We start from the raw sequence: 19,122 nt of genomic DNA on the forward strand, positions 1-19,122 counted from the left end.
GTAAAGAGTGCGATATCATTAATGAAGTTTTGGGCCTCTTTGAACCGTGTTTCGTCGTAAATCGAAGCAGAAAAACTCTGGGGCTTGTATGGGGAGACACGGGAGCCTGGAGCAGCGCGGAGCCGGGTGGAAGGGGGCGGGAGGCGTGAGGGGGGATGGTGACGCGTGCTTGCGCTTATGACGCGGTCTTGCCCCACCGCCCGTCAGTTTGGAGATTCGCGGAAAGGAGATAGTCTGTAATATAGCTAAACACTGCGGGAATCAATAAAAAAAACACTGTGAGTACATAATATATGAAGCACAAATAGCAATGTAAGAAGGTTAAAAGCTCTGAAAAGTCGATTTTGCATGTTATGGGACCTTTAATAAAGAAACCTTTAATCTTAAACAGTTAATTTATTTTTTTTACAGGTCAGATGTATTACAACAATAAAATTGTACACAATGTCTCTGTAACAAAAAACAACAACATGTACTGATGTACTGATCTTATTAGTGTAATCTCTCATTTGAGTGTTCTATTGTATAATACCAATCTGATCTTTCTAACGGAGGATTAATGTTGATGTTTTAGCGGTGAATGTGTACCATTAACAAATCTGCTAAAGCATTTTGATGACCTCCTCCTCAATGTCACTAGGGGGCAGTAAGCAGGTCTGGACCAGGGCCTTGCAGACCAGGTAGGGGTCACAGTCTGCACTCGGGCGTCTGTCCTCTAGGTAACCCTTCCCAGCCTGGTTCACATGCCCAGGGATACGCACGCTGCACTTCCGGCTTGCAATGGCCCAGGAGAACGTGGCAAAGTCAGAGTACTCCATCCCTTTACCGTCAAGACGCTTCTGGTTCTCTTCGTTGCCGTACACCTCCATATGCTTGCCGTGCTGCTGTGCAAGGAGGTCGATTGCAGCAAAGATGTGTCTGCAGAAAAACGAAAACGTCAACCCTCACCCAGTAAGTAAATTTACCCGAATTGGCCAAAAGGCTAGTTTTTAATGTGTGACCACCCAGAGACGAGCTCGGGTGCAGAGCAGCAGTGTAAAATGCTTCTGATCTGATCTGAAATCAGATGTTCGGATTCAAGGTTTTGAGTGTCCCCAGGCACTCAGGCATCAGACCAAATAACTTAATAAAAATAGTACGGTACTTATAAATGATACAAATAAACAAATAAATAAGCCCATAAAATGCGGACTGCTAAACACTGCTAAATCACTTATAGTTAATGAATACATTAGTGAGGTAATATAGATCTTCAAGCTCTAACTTAAAAATAACTAACTAAATTAGTTCACCCCACCGACTCATTTTAACTTTCAGACTGTGAGGAGCACAGGCTATTACAACTTTGAAATAAAACAAAGCTAGAATTATTTTACTGATGATTTTGGTATACAAATAAGCTTCTATCAGGTCCCTCTGTTTGTGCCCCGGAGTGTGCTCGTTAGAGATGCCCCTGGATGTGGTGCGCCATAGTGAACAGCGGTGGTCTAAAATGGCCCCTAAACACTTCCGGCTTCACAGATTTGCATCCAGATGGCTGAACTCATGGTTTGAAGACACGTTTTTGCTGGTTTGCTGAGATCATATCCACACAAGGCTATACCTTCTTTGAACTAGAGATGTCAAGATTAACCGTTTTTTTTCAATTATCGCGATTATTTAGGGCCCCGATAGGTTATTTGTGGGGTTTTGGGAATCTGCAGTTAACCTCACCAATTCTCAACCAAGACCCACACTGATTGACTTGCTTTGTTATTAGAGCATACTTGCAATTCATGAACGCACTATGGCAGCTTGAGCACTATGCTCCGGTTCTTCTTACTTTCCTTACTTTCAACAATATTCAGTAATTTAGTTCTTCAGAGTGTGTTTATTGCCCTCCCCCATGAGGAGTGGCATTTTTCAAACACTGCTGATCCTGCTCCGGCCACCCTTTCTGGCTCTTCTACAAATGGAAGCGTGTCAGTCCTGGACCATCTGCAGCAGGTCTGTCTGTGGGAGTAGGATCTCCTCTTCGCTGTGGTTTTTCCACAGGATTTTTTTTCTTTGCAGAAGGAGGGTCTAAAGACATGCTAGGACAGCATATTTACTGGCCGTACCTTTATAGAATGTCAAATTGTGTGAGATAATCCAAAAGCTGCTGGAAAAAATTATCCGTGGGGATCTTAAAATATGAAAATCGCTGCACTTTTGATGGGTTTCGTTTTACCTATGGGCGCATCCATGTTTGCACGTGTGGCTTTAAAGATGGGCTGCAACGTTTGCTAACAAGTGGAATATAGCTTTCATTTTTTCACAACAAAGTCTGGACGGCTCGTTTAAACCAATGACAAAAAAATGTCACCAGTTAATTTGGCCAAACCCGAGAACGCGCCATAGCAACCGCCTTGGTAACCGAATGCTTTAACCGCTGTCGCAAAATCAGTGACGTCACACCGGTGACATGATGTAGATGACCCTCATTGTTCTCATTCAAATGTGCTAAACAGAGCGAAATTTTACATTTTACACGACGAATCTGCACTGCACTGCTCTCAAGAGGGAAGCGGGCTCTTTGAGTGGCTAAAACGGAAGAGTAGAGCACATTTTTGGACATGATTTGTCCCGGACTAAGAGAATGTTTTTGGAATCCCAGATCGGTGATGTGTGGAAAGTCTGGTCCAATGCTTTGCTACTGAAGGATATTAATTATATTGATATCGCCACTATGATAATTATGCTCATGTACTTCTATATACTGATATTAATTGATTATGATTATGCTAGAAATGATAAATAATTTCTCATGTGCTTGTGTGAGAAAGCGGGAGGGCTAGTTGCGTAAGAAATTGATCCAACAGCCTCCGCAGCCGAACCAGGTTCAAAGTCCAGGGAGCAACGACCTCTACATCATCTGCTCGAAACATCCCATGGTTTCAGGGTTCAAAACGCCCCGGCTCTTCCCCCGGAGCATCCGACCACATCATTCATGTGGATCGTCCGAGGGGGACTGGGGTTCAATGCCCGGCTCTCCCCCTCGGACATCCAATCGCAAGATATTTTCACGTCGCAGTTGTCTGTGCTTTTCATAGTCGCCATGATTTTGTTGTTCACAGGGAGAGTACTAACTTAATGCATATCACTGGTTGTAATAAATATACCAGGAAGTTGAATGGACCGGTGTGTGGTATAGTTATCTGGAATAGTTTTCTGAATAACTTGTCTGGGAAGTGCGCATCCTCCGGGGGGAGCCCAGTGCCGCACGGCGTGGCCCGGTGCGCGCTGTGCCGTGGTTATTCTGGTGCAAACGTGGACTCCATCATCCACATCGGTGAGCAGCAGCACATTCTCGTCTCCTCATTGTCATTCTCATCCGCTCTATTTTCATCGTCTGACGAGGCGTCAGGCTCAAATATATGAGGCAGCAGTTGCAGAACCTGTTCTACATATGCTGTTCATCATCTGTTTAAATCCGCTCACTTGACGAGGATTTAGTTGAATATTGGTCATTCTGGTGTAAATATCCTCAGTGTTGGCTAGACAATGTCCCACTGTGACGACACATTTCCGGGTTAGGTGAAGGCCAAAACACAGACGCAGCAAAAGAGCGTAATTCTTTTAAATTATTTATTTTTTTTGTATTAAGAATATCTGAATATATTAAGACTTGGATACTAACGGCCGACGATAACTCGAAAGCACAATTTCAAATAACTTTGCAGCCCATATTTAAGTGTTTTATGGGGGTGGCTGGTGTGGGTGAAGCCAAACAGTTATTGAGATTTTGTGTTGGCATTATTAGAAGAACTTCCAGCTCAAGTAGAAAAAGCTTCAGTTGTAGTCATCTGGACTCAGTTTGAAAAAATAGACGTTTCGACTCTCATCCAAGAGTCATTGTCAATAAAAGAATTTAGATCGAGAACTCCGATATTAATACTGTTCTGTGGTAAGACCCACCCATTGGGAGGAGCCTTCCTGAAGTAGAAGGAGTTGTTTGTTTCAACAGAAACTTCCCCGAGCTAGCCTATTCAGAATCTTAATGGGCTATTAGAATCCTCTTTGTCTTTGTGAGACCCTGGCTCAACCATCCTGAGTACCTGATTAGCATCTAAATGTCCTGGTCCTCTACCTTTCCAGGGGTTCAGTAACCCATTATAAATAACAGGAAGATTAAACCTTAGCCCTCCATTTCTGTTTAAAGAAGGTCTTTCTTTTTTAACAAAAATAGCTTCCTTGACTCCTCTTTCAAACCATCTTTTCTCCCTGCTTAAAACCTTCACCTCACCGTCTTCAAACGAGTGATTAGAGGCTTCAAGATGGAGATGCACGGCACTCTGAGGTCCTGAACTTGTATTTCTTCTGTGCTGATAGAGCCTCTTGTGTAGAGGCTGTTTTGTCTCACCTATGTACCGTTCTTTACAGCTTTCTTCACTGCATTGGATCGAATAAACTACATTGCTCTGTTTTTGAGTCGGCAACTTGTCCTTAGGGTGAACCAGTTTTTGTCTTAAAGTGTTTCCTGGTTTAAAATAAACAGGGACTTCGTGTTGTCTAAAAATTCTCTGCAGTTTTTCCGACAGGCCAGACACATAAGGGATAGAAACACCCTTCCTTCTCTGTTCAGTTTCCCTTTTGTCCTGCTTCTTGGTTCTCTTCACTCTGTTAAGAGTCCAAGCGGGGTAACCACAGGCTGAGAGGGCATTTCGGACATGTTTTTCCTCTTTCTTCTTGCCCTCTGAGCTGGTGGGCACACCTTGAGCTCTGTGTTGTAAGGTTCTGATCACACCCAGCTTGTGCTGTAGTGGGTGGTTGGAACCAAAGAGCAGATACTGGTCCGTGTGTGTAGGTTTCCTATATACCTCTATTTGGAGTTTCCCGTCCTCTCCTCTGATCGTGGAACAATCAAGAAAGGCCAAGCGATTCTCCTTAGCGTCTTCTCTTGTAAACCTGATATGTGGGTCCACAGCATTGATGTGATCAGAGAAGGTTTCCAGCTCTTGTTTCTTAATTGTTACAAAAGTATCATCGACATAGCGGAGCCATAGTTTTGGGGCTATGCCTGAGAATGAGGACAGTGCCTTCTTCTCAAAGTGCTCCATGTACAGGTTGGCCACTATGGGAGAGACGGGCGAGCCCATGGCACAGCCATGAATCGGTCTGTAAAATTGTCCCCGGAATTGAAAGTAAGTGGTGTTCAGACAGATGTCCAACAGTTTACATATGTGTTCAGGTGTCAATTTGGTCCTTTCCTGTAGGGTGGTGTCTTCCTGCAGTCTGATCCTCACTGCTGCTACTGCATCAGAGGTCGGGATGCAGGTGAACAGGGACACAACATCATATGAAACCATGAGGTCATCTGGGTCCAGTTGGAGATGTTTCACTTTATCCACAAAGTTGTGCGTGTTTTCCACATGATGTACCGAATTCCCCACAAGCGGAGCCAATATAGTTGTTAAATGCTTGGCCACATTGTAAGTGATGGAATCTGTGCTGTACACTATGGGTTTATTGACAATGACTCTTGGATGAGAGTCGAAACGTCTATTTTTTCAAACTGAGTCCAGATGACTACAACTGAAGCTTTTTCTACTATGGAACACGCCTGGACGAATGAGGGATTACACCGACATATTTCCAGCTCAAGTGTTTTTGGACTAAGTGGCATACCGAGTTAGGCCGTTTGAAGATTCACTAATGTGACAAGTCAAGGTGGTGGCACCTTTAAGTTTCTTTGGGGGCGGCGTGTACGCTACCCTCAAACACAGGTACGCGCAGTGCGCGCGTAGACACCCACCTCTGTCTCAAGTGGGCTTTGTGGTGGCAGCGTGGCGTGCCACAGCCGGAGCAGATTTGGGCCAAACTCCTCCCAACTCGCGTGTGCATCAATCGTTTTAATCAGGTTAGTCTCCACGTTTCCTCGCGCGTTGAGTTTAAGTTTCTTGGCCCTGTTTAACCCGGTCTCCCGTTAACGGCTCCCCTCCGTGTCGGGAGGGTGTGTGCCTTGGGCACGCTGTGTGGTCTCGGGGCTCCTCCCGTGGGGAGCCCCGAGACCACACAGCGTGCCCAAGGCACACACCCTCCCGACACGGAGGGGAGCCGTTAACGCACGTTGTCCCGCTGGTGCGTTGGTCCTTGGGCCGCGCCTTATTTTACATGCTGCTACAGACCCTGGGCTGTCGGGATTACGCCGCTGTTCATCTGCGGCTCTTCCCCTTTTGCTGCCCGCGGGTGCGCGCTCCTCTGCCCGGCAGGTAAGAAGTCCAGTTTACACCGTAGCTTACGCACGGCTTCCAGTAACGCTCGTGTGTCGTTCCTCGGTACGAGGCGCTTGGCGTGCGGCCGCTCTTCTCATACACATTGTTATTTGACCACTTCCGGTTGTGACCACTTCCTCTGCCTGATGTCCTGACCTAATATGTATTTTCTCGCTGTTGTGACAGTCGCCATGTTTTGCTCTGCACATGTTGAAGAATAAAGTGGAACAAAGAAGCTGCAAGTGTGTGTTCTTTAGAAAAGATGTCTTGATGAACAACAAAACACAACAAAAGGGATTTTACAAATAACACTTTTGCTGTGTAGGCTCAACCTAAAGTCCCGCCTGTGTGTTGCATGTGTGTTATTATGTCATTTATTTTGTTGCTTTGTTTTTTTAATTTTGTTTGCCTACTTTGTTTGCCTATTTTACATGGCTTGCCGTGTTTGTTTGCTTTTTGTTTGAATTTTGTTTAATTTGCTTTGTTTAATTTACATGTGTGCTCGTCCCATTCATTTGAATTTGTCCAATTTTAAATCTCTTTAACCAATGAAGTGTCTTAAACTCTATAGAGATGTATGGAATAACAGGATAGCTTCCTGTTGGTTTGCTTCCATCAGGGGACTATGGAAACCGCCATAGGAGGTACTGTGTTATGTTAAAGAATGTAATTCTATTTGCCAACCTATTCTGGGCATAAGGCGTTAGCGGCCGAGTTCCATCAATTGTCTTTTTAGCTTAAAGGTGGTATGGACGATTTTTTTCAGCAATTTTTTTTATCATATTTCCTTGTGGCGTGGATAAATCATTCGTATCAATCATAAAACGCACCTACCGCTCACCTGCTGCCGCGTCAGGCTCGTCCCCACATTTCCGCGTGCCTAAGCGCATGGATCTATCATAATATAGTTCCCTCAGTGTACGGGGCAAAATGAAGACGGAGAAAGACGGTTCGAGCTGACGCAGAAGTGGACAGAAATCTACGGGAGACGAGCGATGCGATGCGCTCCGTTGCGCTAATAAACAAACGCACGTGTGTGTTGTATCGGTTCGCACGGGGGAGTGCGCATGCGCACTTCCGTCTGCGTTCTCAAATCGCCGAAAAATCTTCCATACCGCCTTTAACTCATGTGGGACAACGGTCCACGAGAGGAGTTTATTTGTCTTGAAATGTCTATAAAAGTCCTCCTGTCGAGGGACACAGGGTCTTCTCATATTCGGCTAAGAGGAGAACCAGATTTGTCGCATCTGTATGACATTTGTATCGAGGCTGCTCTTCATGATTAAAACCATTTTCTAAATCACGGAGCAGTGTCAGCGAGCTGTTTTTCGTCTACCCAACGCACCTTCGGAACACCACCTCTGGGGAGTCACCACACCATGTCTATTTTTAACTCTTGAAATATTTAAACAAAACAATTAGATTTTGTAATAAATACACCTCTTAAAAAAAAGGCCGCGCTAGGTCTGGACAATACTAGCGCAGCCTTTTTTTAGTTAAGTCTGTTGCTTTATTTGTGGTCCCAGGGCCTCATTCCCTGGGTGGCGTTGTTAGTTCCGGTATTTTAGGACTTCTATCTAGCGCTCATGTCACACTAAGATGTTTTTCATGTCAGTATTACAGGCACATTACTTCTGTTTGCAGGGAAAGATTCTGTGTGAATGAGTAATGGTTGTTTGTCCGTTTGTCCTAGCAATAACTGTATTGCTAGGGAAATCCTCAGAGTTGGGTCGGCTGACTGTCCACAGAAAATCCCAGAGAAGCTAGAAATTGTAGATTTAATTTCAAGCTTTCATAGTCGCATGTTGTTAAAAGAGTCAAAGAAATGTTAAAGCTGGAGTTTGCAAGGTTCAAAAAGACCATGATGCAGGAGTTAAGAAAATGTTATTGCAATGGTGTTCCGAGTTTGAAGGGAAACCTGAATGGACTGAGATGGTATTGGATCCTGCAAAGCCATTTTTGCAGGATCTGGAATACAGTGGGTGGTGGTATTTTGATGCCAACCGCCATAAAACAAAAAAATAAGAAATATAATACAGTGGTTTGTCACCAGATGAAGTCAGCGTGCCTTAAACCGATCCGTGTTCTAAAGCGAGCCAGCGCCCCCTCATGGCCCCATTCAGACCCCTCAAACGGGACAGTACGGACCACTTGCGCAGTGGAAACACTATGGAGGGCTCCAATCAAAACACGCCTGTAGAGCATGACGGACTCTGTACTCACTTGATGCCTCCCTTGGTCCTCATGCTCTCTGTGCTGAAGTTCATGTGGCCTCCGCTGCCCCATAGTTTATCCGGGATGGGCTTTGGGTGGAATGAGGCAATGACTCCAAAGTCCTCGCAGATTCTATGGAGGATGTACCGGGCCATCCAGGTGTGGTCCCCCAGCTCAAGGCCTCCACAGGGGCCCACCTGGAACTCCCACTGTGACACACAAGAATGAGTATGTCAAGCATGAGTTCTTTTTTATGACTAAATTAATCATGATTGAAACTCTAATTATTTGTCCACTATGTGTAAAAGTGACGTTCTGTGACTAAAAGTACTGCTAGTGGAGACTAGATCCATCTTTCAATCCCAAAGCTTGAAATTATAAACAAAAAGAAACCCAACATCCAAGATGACGTCTATACAGGTCCCATTAAGCGATGTCATACAGTTTATTGCAATTAGTAATTTTCTGGCTGGAACAAACTATAATTTCTGTTGTTTTAACATTTATCTCAGAAAACAATACAAACGGGTTTGGGAGTCAACTTTGAAAAAATCATAAGAGATTTCCTGTATTTTAGTTAATTTTGGATGTACTATTTTCGCAGGTTACTCCCCATTCACGTGGCTGCATGTAGACAAGGAGACATCAATTAAACATAAATAGAAACAAAATCACAGCACATTTAACTTAAAATAATTGTCCCACTTGGTCCAAAGTCTGTCAAATTTGTCTATTTCCAAATTAAGAACAAATGTCATTTCCACCCCAATATTTCAATCAAGGGATTACGGTGGTAATTGTTTTGTTTGATTAACAACATCTACAAAAGCCCCCTATTTGCAAATACCCACAAAAGTTTCGCTTCTCCAAGTCAAAGGACTCCCCTAACACACCAAAACTTTCCATGAGATTTTCCACTGCAACCTGGAAAAACACCTGTCGTTTTCCAGACTTTAAATCTCAAATCTGCATCACAAATAACCAGCCCAAGATTTCAGCATCCCTGCCTAGGCCATATGTTTTGATTAGTTACTTCCATGCGGCAAGCACAGAGTTTCTTCACGGGTTCTCCAGCTCCTCCAAACGACCCAATCGCCTGCCCACTCCCAACACTTTTCCATTGAGCCCCATACTGTATCCACACAGACCGCGAGTTAATGACGACAAATTGCCTTAAACAAGTTGGTTTACCTGTTGTTGTTGTAGTTGTTGTTTTATGGCGGTTGGCATCCAATTGTTGCATTACCGCCAGACTTTATTCCTCAGACTTTTCGTAGTTGTTGTTGTTGTTGTTGTTGTTGTTGTTTTATGGCGGTTGGCATCCGAGTAGTCCTCAGACTCTGTCGTAGTCCGTAAAAGTACTCCTTCCATTGCATGGGCTTTGTAACACCAAAGCAATGAAAGAAGTACTTTTACGGACTACGACAGAGTCTGAGGACTACGAAAAGTCTGAGGAATAAAGTCTAGCGGTACTGCAACAATTGGATGCCAACCGCCATAAAACAACAACAACAACAACAACAACAACAACCGGCTTTATTCCAGGGAGACTCTTCTTCATCTTCCTCTCCTTCTTTGACGTTCGGTGCTTCCACCGTACAGCTTTATTCTTTAGGCTTCATTCTATAGGCTTTAATATTTCCACTGATGTCGCTGCTTGGTAGCCGTGCGTCTACGAGACTGGGCAAGGACAGGAGACCAGTGCTTTTACGGACTACGACAGAGTCTGAGGACTACGAAAAGTCTGATGAATAAAGTCTGGCGGTAATGCAACACTCGGATGCCAACCGCCAACAACAACAACAACAACAACATGACACGGGAGATGGCGGAGGAGAGTGGATCGGTGGTCGAAGACGTTCTGGACGGTGTGGAGGAGCAGCCTTTTCTAGCTGCACGTGCCCGGAAACGTAAAAAGTCCCTTAGCTCGTCCGAGGGTTCTGGGAATGAGCAGCAGGATGAGGCTGAAGCTATTGATATCCGGAGTGAGAGCAGAGACTGTAAGGTGATCATAAAGCTTGCACAGGAGAGTGCATCCTTTAAGGAGTGGAATTCAGTGGCATTGTCAAAGAGCCTAACTGTAGCTGTGGGAGTGATCAAGAGTGCGAGTGTCCTTAGAGATGGCTCGCTGCTGGTCGTGTGCAAGGACGCGGCTCAGCAACGGAAGGCGATTGGAACTAAACGTCTGGGTGGAAAGGACATTCTTGTGTCTGATGCTGAAAGAAGCACGGTCAGAGGAGTTGTCGTGGGTGTCCCTGCGGCGACGTCTGTGGATGAAGTTAAGGAGAATTTGACTGGAGCTGGGGTGGTGGACGCTGGGCGGTTGAGGGTGACCCGGTCTGGGGTGGGATGTGACAGCTTGTCGGTAATGGTGGCACTTGAAGGGAGGTGCCTGCCTAGTGAGGTGTTCATTGGGTTCATGTGCCATGACGTTGGGCCATATGTTCCACTGCCCCTGCGTTGCTTTGGGTGCCAGCGCTTTGGGCATATTGCAGCGGTCTGTAGAGGGAGGCAAAGATGTGGTGGATGTGCAGGAGATCACGAGTGTGGGAGGTGTGACGTGGGAGCAGAACTGAAGTGCTGTAACTGTGGGGAAGAGCATGGCTCTGCCTACGGGGGATGCAGGTTTGGCAGAAGAGCTGCTGAGGTGCATGAAATGGGGGTCTCTCAGGGTATATCCTATGCGGATGCAGTCAAGAAAGTTTCAAGTGGCGAGTTTGGAGTGGATACAGAGAGAGGAGCCGGCGCTGCTCCCAGCCAGGGCGAGGTGGGAAGGGCCAGCGTGGCTCCCGAGAGGTGTGGAGGTTTCAGGAGTGGAGGTCCCGGGTGTGCAGGTTCCAGAATTGATGAGAATGCCCTGGTTGTGGATGGAGAGAATTTTGTGCTCTTTATGGTGGATGTTGTGGACTGTGCTGCTCAGACTCGGGGCAGAGCTGGAAGGATCAGGATCATTGCTAGAGCTGCAGGGGGATTCCTTGGAACGGGGGAGCTTGATTTGGCAGATATAGAAAACAGGCTGGGGGCGCTGGATGGGAGTCGGAGTGATGGGGGTCTGCTTTTGGGGAGTCAGAGTGATCAGAGTGACGAGATGGGGGTGGTCTCCTGTCCTCGTCCAGTCTCGTAGACGCACGGCTACCAAGCAGCGACATCAGTGGAAATATTAAAGCCTATAGAATGAAGCCTAAAGAATAAAGCTGTACGGTGGAAGCACCGAACGTCAAAGAAGGAGAGGAAGATGAAGAAGAGTCTCCCTGGAATAAAGCCGGTTGTTGTTGTTGTTGTTGTTGTTGTTGTTTTATGGCGGTTGGCATCCAAGTGTTGCATTACCGCCAGACTTTATTCCTCAGACTTTGTCGTAGTCCTCAGACTCTGTCGTAGTCCGTAAAAGTACTCCTTCCATTGCTTTGGTGTTACAAAGCCCATGAGGTCATGATATGTCTTTGTGACTAGAATAGTTATTCCAGGGAGACTCTTCTTCATCTTCCTCTCCTTCTTTGATGTTCGGTGCTTCCACCGTACAGCTTTATTCTTTAGGCTTCATTCTATAGGCTTTAATATTTCCACTGATGTCGCTGCTTGGTAGCCGTGCGTCTACGAGACTGGACGAGGACAGGAGACCACCCCCACCCCCATCTCGTCACTCTGATCACTCTGACTCCCCACAAGCAGACCCCCATCATTCCGACTCCCATTTAGCGCCTTTAGCCTGTTTTCTATATCTGCCCAATCAAGCTCCTTTGTTCCAAGGAATCTCCCTGCAGCTTTAGCAATGATCCTGATCCTTTCAGTTCTGCTTTGAGTCTGAGCAGCACAGTTTACAACATCCACCATAAAGAGTACAAAATCCTCTCTATCCACAACCAGGGTATTCTCATTAATTCTAGAACCTGCACACTTGGGACCTCCACTCTTGAAACCTTCACACTTCTTGGGAGCCACGCTGGCCTTTCTCATTTCGCCCTGGCTGGGAGCAGCGCTGGCTCCCCTCTCTGTATTTACTCTAAACTCGTTACTTGAAACTTTCTTGACTGCATCTGCATAGGATATACCTTGAGAGACCTTTATTTTCTGCACCTCAGCAGCTCTTTTGCTAAACCTGCATCCCCCGAAGGCAGAGCTATGTTCTTCCCCACAGTTACAGCACTTCAGTTTTGCACCCACGTCACACTTCCCATACTCGTGGTCTCCTGCACATTTACCACATCTTTGCTTCCCTCTACAGACCGCTGCAATATGCCCAAAGCGCTGGCACTTAAAGCAACGCAGGGGCGGCGGAACATATGGCCTGACGCTATAGCACATGTACCCAATGAACACCTTACTAGGCAGGCACCTCCCTTCAAGTGTTACCATTACCGACAAGCTGTCACATCTTACCCCAAACCGGGTCACCTTCAAACGCCTAGCGTCCACCACCGTAACTCCAGTCAAATTCTCCTTAACTTCATCCACAGACGTCGCCGTAGGGACACCTACGATAACTCCTCTGACCGTGTTTCTTTCAGCATCAGACACAAGAATGTCCTTTCCACCCAGACGTTTAGTTCCAATCGCCTTCCGTTGCTGAGCCGCGTCCTTGCACACGACCAGCAGCGAGCCATCTCTAAGGACACTCGCACTCTTGATCACTCCCACAGCTACAGTTAGGCTCTTTGACAATGCCACTGAATTCCACTCCTTAAATGATGCACTATCCTGTGCAAGCTTTATGATCACCTTACAGTCTCTGCTCTCACCCCGGACATCAATAGCTTCAGCCTCATCCTGCTGCTCATTCCCAGAACCCTCGGACGAGCTAAGGGACTTTTTACGTTTCCGGGCACGTGCAGGCAGAAAAGGCTGCTCCTCCACGCCGTCCAGAACGTCTTCCATCCCCGATCCACTCTCCTCCGCCATCTCCCGTCTCTCCAGACCGGGTGTTGAGCAAGGTCTCCTCACAGTTTTAGTCCAGGGCTTGTTCTTCCTCAGACAGTTGTTGTTGTTACAAAGCCCTAGTCACAAAGACATATCATGACCTCATGGGCTTTGTAACACCAAAGCAATGGAAGGAGTACTTTTACGGACTACGACTGAGTCTGAGGACTACGAAAAGTCTGAGGAATAAAGTCTGGCGGTAATGCAACAATTGGATGCCCACTTTCTAAGGCGAAACAGACAGCCCCGGGTAAAGATGAGGTGTGCTATGACATGCTCTCTCATTTGACTGATGACACGCTTGGGCTAGTCCTGGGTCTTTTCAACCGTGTTTGGGATTCAGGTTGTGTTCCATCTGCGTGGAAACAGTCTACGGTGGTGCCGGTTCTGAAGCCGGGTAGGCCAGCGTCTGACCCTTCAAGTTATAGGCCGATTGCCTTGACGTCGCAGCTCGGGAAAACGATGGAGCGCATGGTTACCGAGCGGTTGGATTACTTCTTGGAGAGTCAGGGTTTGCTTCCCGCGCACCAGAGTGGTTTCCGTAGGGGCAGGAACACCATGGATTCCGTGTTGTGTTTGGAATCTGATATCGAGCTGGCCAGGGCTCAGAAAGAAAAGGTTATTGCGGTGCTCTTCGATGTGGAGAAGGCGTACGATATGGTTTGGAAGGATGCGCTCCTCATTAAGCTGCGGAAGTGTGGTGTGAAGGGTAAACTGTTTAACTGGGTCCGGAGCTTTCTGTCTGGCCGGCGTATCCAAACCAGAGTGGGCGCTGCTTACTCTGGGGTCTATGGGGTGGAGAATGGGATCCCGCAGGGGAGTGTGTGTAGCCCTATCTTGTTCAATGTTATGATTAAGGACATCTTTGACGACGTGGATGGGTCTGTTGGGAGGAGCCTTTATGCTGACGATGGCGCTCTATGGGTGAGAGGGAGGAATCTCCGCTTTTACGAGGCGAAACTGAACCTGACCCTGAAGTGGGGGTTTAAACTGTCCGTACGGAAGTCTCAAGTGATCTGTTTCTTCAATGGGCATAGGGACGTCTCCCTTCGACTGCATGGGCAGGTGCTCGAACAGGTCAGGGAGGTGAGGTTCTTGGGGGTCACCTTTGACGAGAGGCTTAGTTGGCGTCGGCACATTGATGAGGTCAGTGGTAAATGCAAAAGGGTGAATAACTTGCTTCGTTGTCTATCCGGCCAGGACTGGGGGCCAGCAGAAGGTCGCTCCTGGGTATTTATCGGGCCGTCATGAGGGCGGCTATTGATTATGGCTGTATAGCCTACATGTCTGCGGCTGAGACTAACTTAAAGAAGCTTGATGTGGAGCAAGCCCAGGCCTTGCGCATATGCTGTAGGGCTTTTAGGACCTCCCCTGTCTCGGCGCTGCAGGTTGAGTTGGGGGAATTGCCGTTACGGCTCCGGAGGCTAGAACTTCTGTTGGCTTACTGGGTGAATGTGCAAGGTCATACGAGCTCTCACCCGGTGAGGGACTTTCTCAGGGTTGATGGGGGGCAGAGTGAGGCTGGCGGTATGGTTTTTAGCCAGGTAGGAAATGCGAAGGCGCGGCTTGCGGGGGTTGGTGATCTACGTGTGAGCCCGTCGGTGGCTTTGTCTGCTATAGCTCCGTGGAAGTTTGTCCCGGCTCCTGTTGATGTTAGCTTGCATGGCAAGCTTAGAGGAGTCGCTGGGAGGGCACCGCAGTTTGCCGTTCAAGCGCTCATCGATAAGCACTCAGGTGATGTGTTTATTTATACCGACGGGTCTAGGGATCCTGAGAGTGGGCGTACTGGCGCCGCTTATTTTGTGCCTGACCTGGAGCTGGCGGTCAAGAAGAGGTTGACAGATCGCCTTTCTGTTTTCACGTCGGAACTCATAGCGATACGGTTGGCATTGGAATGGGCGGAATCTGCTTTGCAGTGTTGCGGCATTGTGGTGGCCTCTGACAGCCTTTCTGCATTGCAAAGCATTAAATCTGGGAAATCGGATTGCAGACAGGATGTGTTGAATGGCATCTTCTGTCTGATGCTCTCCCTGTCCAGGAAGGATGTGAGGCTTTCCTTCTTTTGGGTCCCTGCGCATGTGGGGGTGGATGGTAACGAAATGGCTGATGCACTGGCTAAACGTTCCCTTAGGCGGCCATCAATTGATGTGGCGGTTGAGTTAAGCAAAACTGAAATCAAGCCCGTTATCAAGAGTCATGTGGTCGGCCTTTGGCAGGAATTTTGGAGCCACTGTGTTACTGGACGGCATCTCTATCACGTACAGGGTAGTGTGGGTCCTTGCGGGTCTATGGGCAGGAAAGCGTGGGAGGAAAGGGCCTTCGCCCGCATGAGGATTGGCCATACTGGACTCAATTGGTCACTGAGTAGGATAGGCAAACACCCGACCGGTCTGTGTGGTCACTGTCGGGTGCCAGAGACTGTCGAGCATGTGCTGATTTGCTGTGAGGCTTATGATAGAGAAAGGGCCGGGTTGGCCTTGTGGTTTCGGAATAATGGGCGGGAGTTCAATCTGCGGAACGTTCTGGCGATTCAGTCACAGGGTTTGTGTCAGTTGTTGTTGTTGTTGTTGTTGTTTTATGGCGGTTGGCATCCGAGTGTTGCATTACCGCCAGACTTTATTCCTCAGACGTTTCGTAGTCCTCAGACTCTGTCGTAGTCCGTAAAAGTACTCCTCCCATTGCTTTGGCGTACAAAGCCCATGAGGTCATGATGTGTTTTTGTGACTAGAATTGTTGTTGTGTCAGAGACCAACCGGCTTTATTCCAGGGAGACTCTTCTTCACCTTCCTCGCCCTCTTTAACGTTCGGTTAGAAGTCCTTCTTCCATCACTTTGGCGTTTCTAGGCCCACGAAGTCCAAGCGCGTTAGAACATCCTCTTGCTCCTCATCCTCGGCTCAGTCTCCAACACCCCCCACCTCTATAAACGTTTACCCAGCCCTGTGCTACATAAGTAAGCAACCACAGCCTGACACAAACCCTGTGACTGGATCGCCAGAACGTTCCGCAGATTGAACTCCCGCCCATTATTCCGAAACCACAAGGCCAACCCGGCCCTTTCCCTATCATAAGCCTCACAGCAAATCAGCACATGCTCGACAGTCTCTGGCACCTGACAGTGACCACACAGACCGGTCGGATGTTTGCCTATCCTACTCAGTGACCAATTGAGTCCAGTATGGCCAATCCTCATGCGGGCGAAGGCCCTTTCCTCCCACGCGTTCCTGTCAGGCTGTGGTTGCTTACTTATGTAGCACAGGGCTGGGTAAACGTTTATAGAGGTGGGGGGTGTTGAAGACTGAGCCGAGGATGAGGAGCAAGAGGATGTTCTAACGCGCTTTGACTTCATGGGCCTAGAAACACCAAAGTGATGGAAGAAGGACTTCTAAAGGATAAAACGACAAAGACGTCCCATGACCTCATGGGCTTTGTAAAACAACAAAGACGTCCCATGACCTCATGGGCTTTGTACTTCCAAAGCACCGAACGTCAAAGAGGGAGAGGAAGATGAAGAAGAGTCTCCCTGGAATAAAGCCGGTTGGTCTCTGACACAACAACTATTCTAGTCACAAAGACATATCATGACCTCATGGGCTTTGTAACGCCAAAGCAATGGGAGGAGTACTTTTACGGACTACGACAGAGTCTGAGGACTACGAAACGTCTGAGGAATAAAGTCTGGCGGTAATGCAACACTCGGATGCCAACCGCCATAAAACAACAACAACAACAACAACAATTGGATGCCAACCGCCATAAAACAACAACAACAACAACAACCCCCAACCCCATCTCATCACTCTGATAACTCTGACTCCCCACAAGCAGACCCCCATCACTCCGTCTCCCATTTAGCGCCTTTAGCCTGTTTTCTATATCTGCCCAACAAGCTCCTTTGTTCCAAGGAATCTCCCTGCAGCTTTAGCAATGATCCTGATCCTTTCAGTTCTGCTTTGAGTCTGAGCAGCACAGTTTACAACATCCACCATAAAGAGTACAAAATCCTCTCTATCCACAACCAGGGTATTCTCATTAATTCTGGAACCTGCACACTTGGGACCTCCACTCTTGAAACCTTCACACTTCTTGGGAGCCACGCTGGCCTTTCTCATTTTGCCCTGGCTGGGAGCAGCACTGGCTCCTCTCTCTGTATTTACTCTAAACTTGTTACTTGAAACTTTCTTGACTGCATCTGCATAGGATATACCTTGAGAGACCTTTATTTTATGCACCTCAGCAGCTCTTTTGCTAAACCTGCATCCCCGTAGGCAGAGCTATGTTCTTCCCCACAGTTACAGCACTTCAGTTTTGCTCCCACGTCACACTTCCCATACTCGTGATCTCCTGCACATTTACCACATCTTTGCCTCCCTCTACAGACCGCTGCAATATGCCCAAAGCGCTGGCACTTAAAGCAACGCAGGGACGGTGGAACATATGGCCTAACGTCATGGCACATGAACCCAATGAACACCTTACTAGGCAGGCACCTCCCTTCAAGTGTTACCATTACCGACAAGCTGTCACATCTTACCCCAGACCGGGTCACCTTCAACCGCCTAGCGTCCACCATCGTAGCTCCAGTCAAATTCTCCTTAACTTCATCCACAGACGTCGCCGTAGGGACACCTACGATAACTCCTCTGACCGTGTTTCTTTCAGCATCAGACACAAGATCCAAGGCGATTGGAACTAAACGTCTGGGTGGAAAGGACATTTCCACCCAGACGTTTAGTTCCAATCGCCTTCCGTTGCTGAGCCGCGTCCTTGCACACGACCAGCAGCGAGCCATCTCTAAGGACACTCGCACTCTTGATCACTCCCACAGCTACAGTTAGGCTCTTTGACAATGCCACTGAATTCCACTCCTTAAAAGGATGCACTATCCTGTGCAAGCTTTATGATCACCTTACAGTCTCTGCTCTCACCCCGGATATCTATAGCTTCAGCCTCATCCTGCTGCTCATTCCCAGAACCCTCGGACGAGCTAAGGGACTTTTTACGTTTCCGGGCACGTGCAGCCAGAAAAAGGCTGCTCCTCCACGCCGTCCAGAACGTATTCGACCACCGATCCACTCTCCTCCGCCATCTCCCGTCTCTCCAGACCAATTACCGCCAGACTTTATTCCTCAGACTTTTCGTAGTTGTTGTTGTTGTTGTTGTTGTTGTTGTTGTTGTTTTATGGCGGTTGGCATCCAATTGTTGCATTACCGCCAGACTTTATTCCTCAGACTTTTCGTAGTCCTCAGATTGTCGTAGTCCTTAAAAGAACTCCTTCCATTGCTTTGGCGTTACAAAGCCCATGAGGTCATGATATGTCTTTGTGACTAGAATAGTTGTTGTTGTTTCAGAGACCAACGGGCTTAAAGTCTGGCGGTAATGCAACACTCGGATGCCAACCGCCATAAAACAACAGTCTGAGGAAGAACAAGCCCTGGACTAAAACTGTGAGGAGACCTTGCTCAACACCCGGTCTGGAGAAACGGGAGATGGCGGAGGAGAGTGGATCGGGGATGGAAGACGTTCTGGACGGCGTGGAGGAGCAGCCTTTTCTATCTGCACGTGCCCGGAAACGTAAAAAGTCCCTTAGCTCGTCCGAGGGTTCTGGGAATGAGCAGCAGGATGAGGCTGAAGCTATTGATATCCGGGGTGAGAGCAGAGACTGTAAGGTGATCATAAAGCTTGCACAGGATAGTGCATCCTTTAAGGAGTGGAATTCAGTGGCATTGTCAAAGAGCCTAACTGTAGCTGTGGGAGTGATCA

The 19,122-nt window shown here is 47.6% G+C and overlaps 1 protein-coding gene across 1 annotated transcript in view; it reads right to left on the reverse strand.

Annotated features, from left to right (window-relative positions):
• Positions 1 to 443: 443 nt before the first annotated feature.
• Positions 444 to 19,122, reverse strand: part of LOC140381605 (glutamine synthetase-like) — a 38,006-nt gene continuing 19,327 nt past the window's right edge. The window contains exons 6-7 of the mRNA XM_072465672.1: positions 8,457 to 8,656; positions 444 to 918 (exon numbers count right to left, since the gene is read on the reverse strand). Of these exons, the coding sequence (XP_072321773.1) occupies positions 603 to 918; positions 8,457 to 8,656 (516 nt within the window). The 3' untranslated portion in view covers positions 444 to 602. The remainder of the gene's footprint in view (positions 919 to 8,456; positions 8,657 to 19,122) is intronic.

This window comes from Eucyclogobius newberryi, unplaced genomic scaffold, assembly GCF_026437365.1.
Source record: "Eucyclogobius newberryi isolate DKJ021-1_F unplaced genomic scaffold, fEucNew1.0.hap1 SCAF_5, whole genome shotgun sequence".
Classification (NCBI taxonomy): domain Eukaryota; kingdom Metazoa; phylum Chordata; class Actinopteri; order Gobiiformes; family Gobiidae; genus Eucyclogobius; species Eucyclogobius newberryi.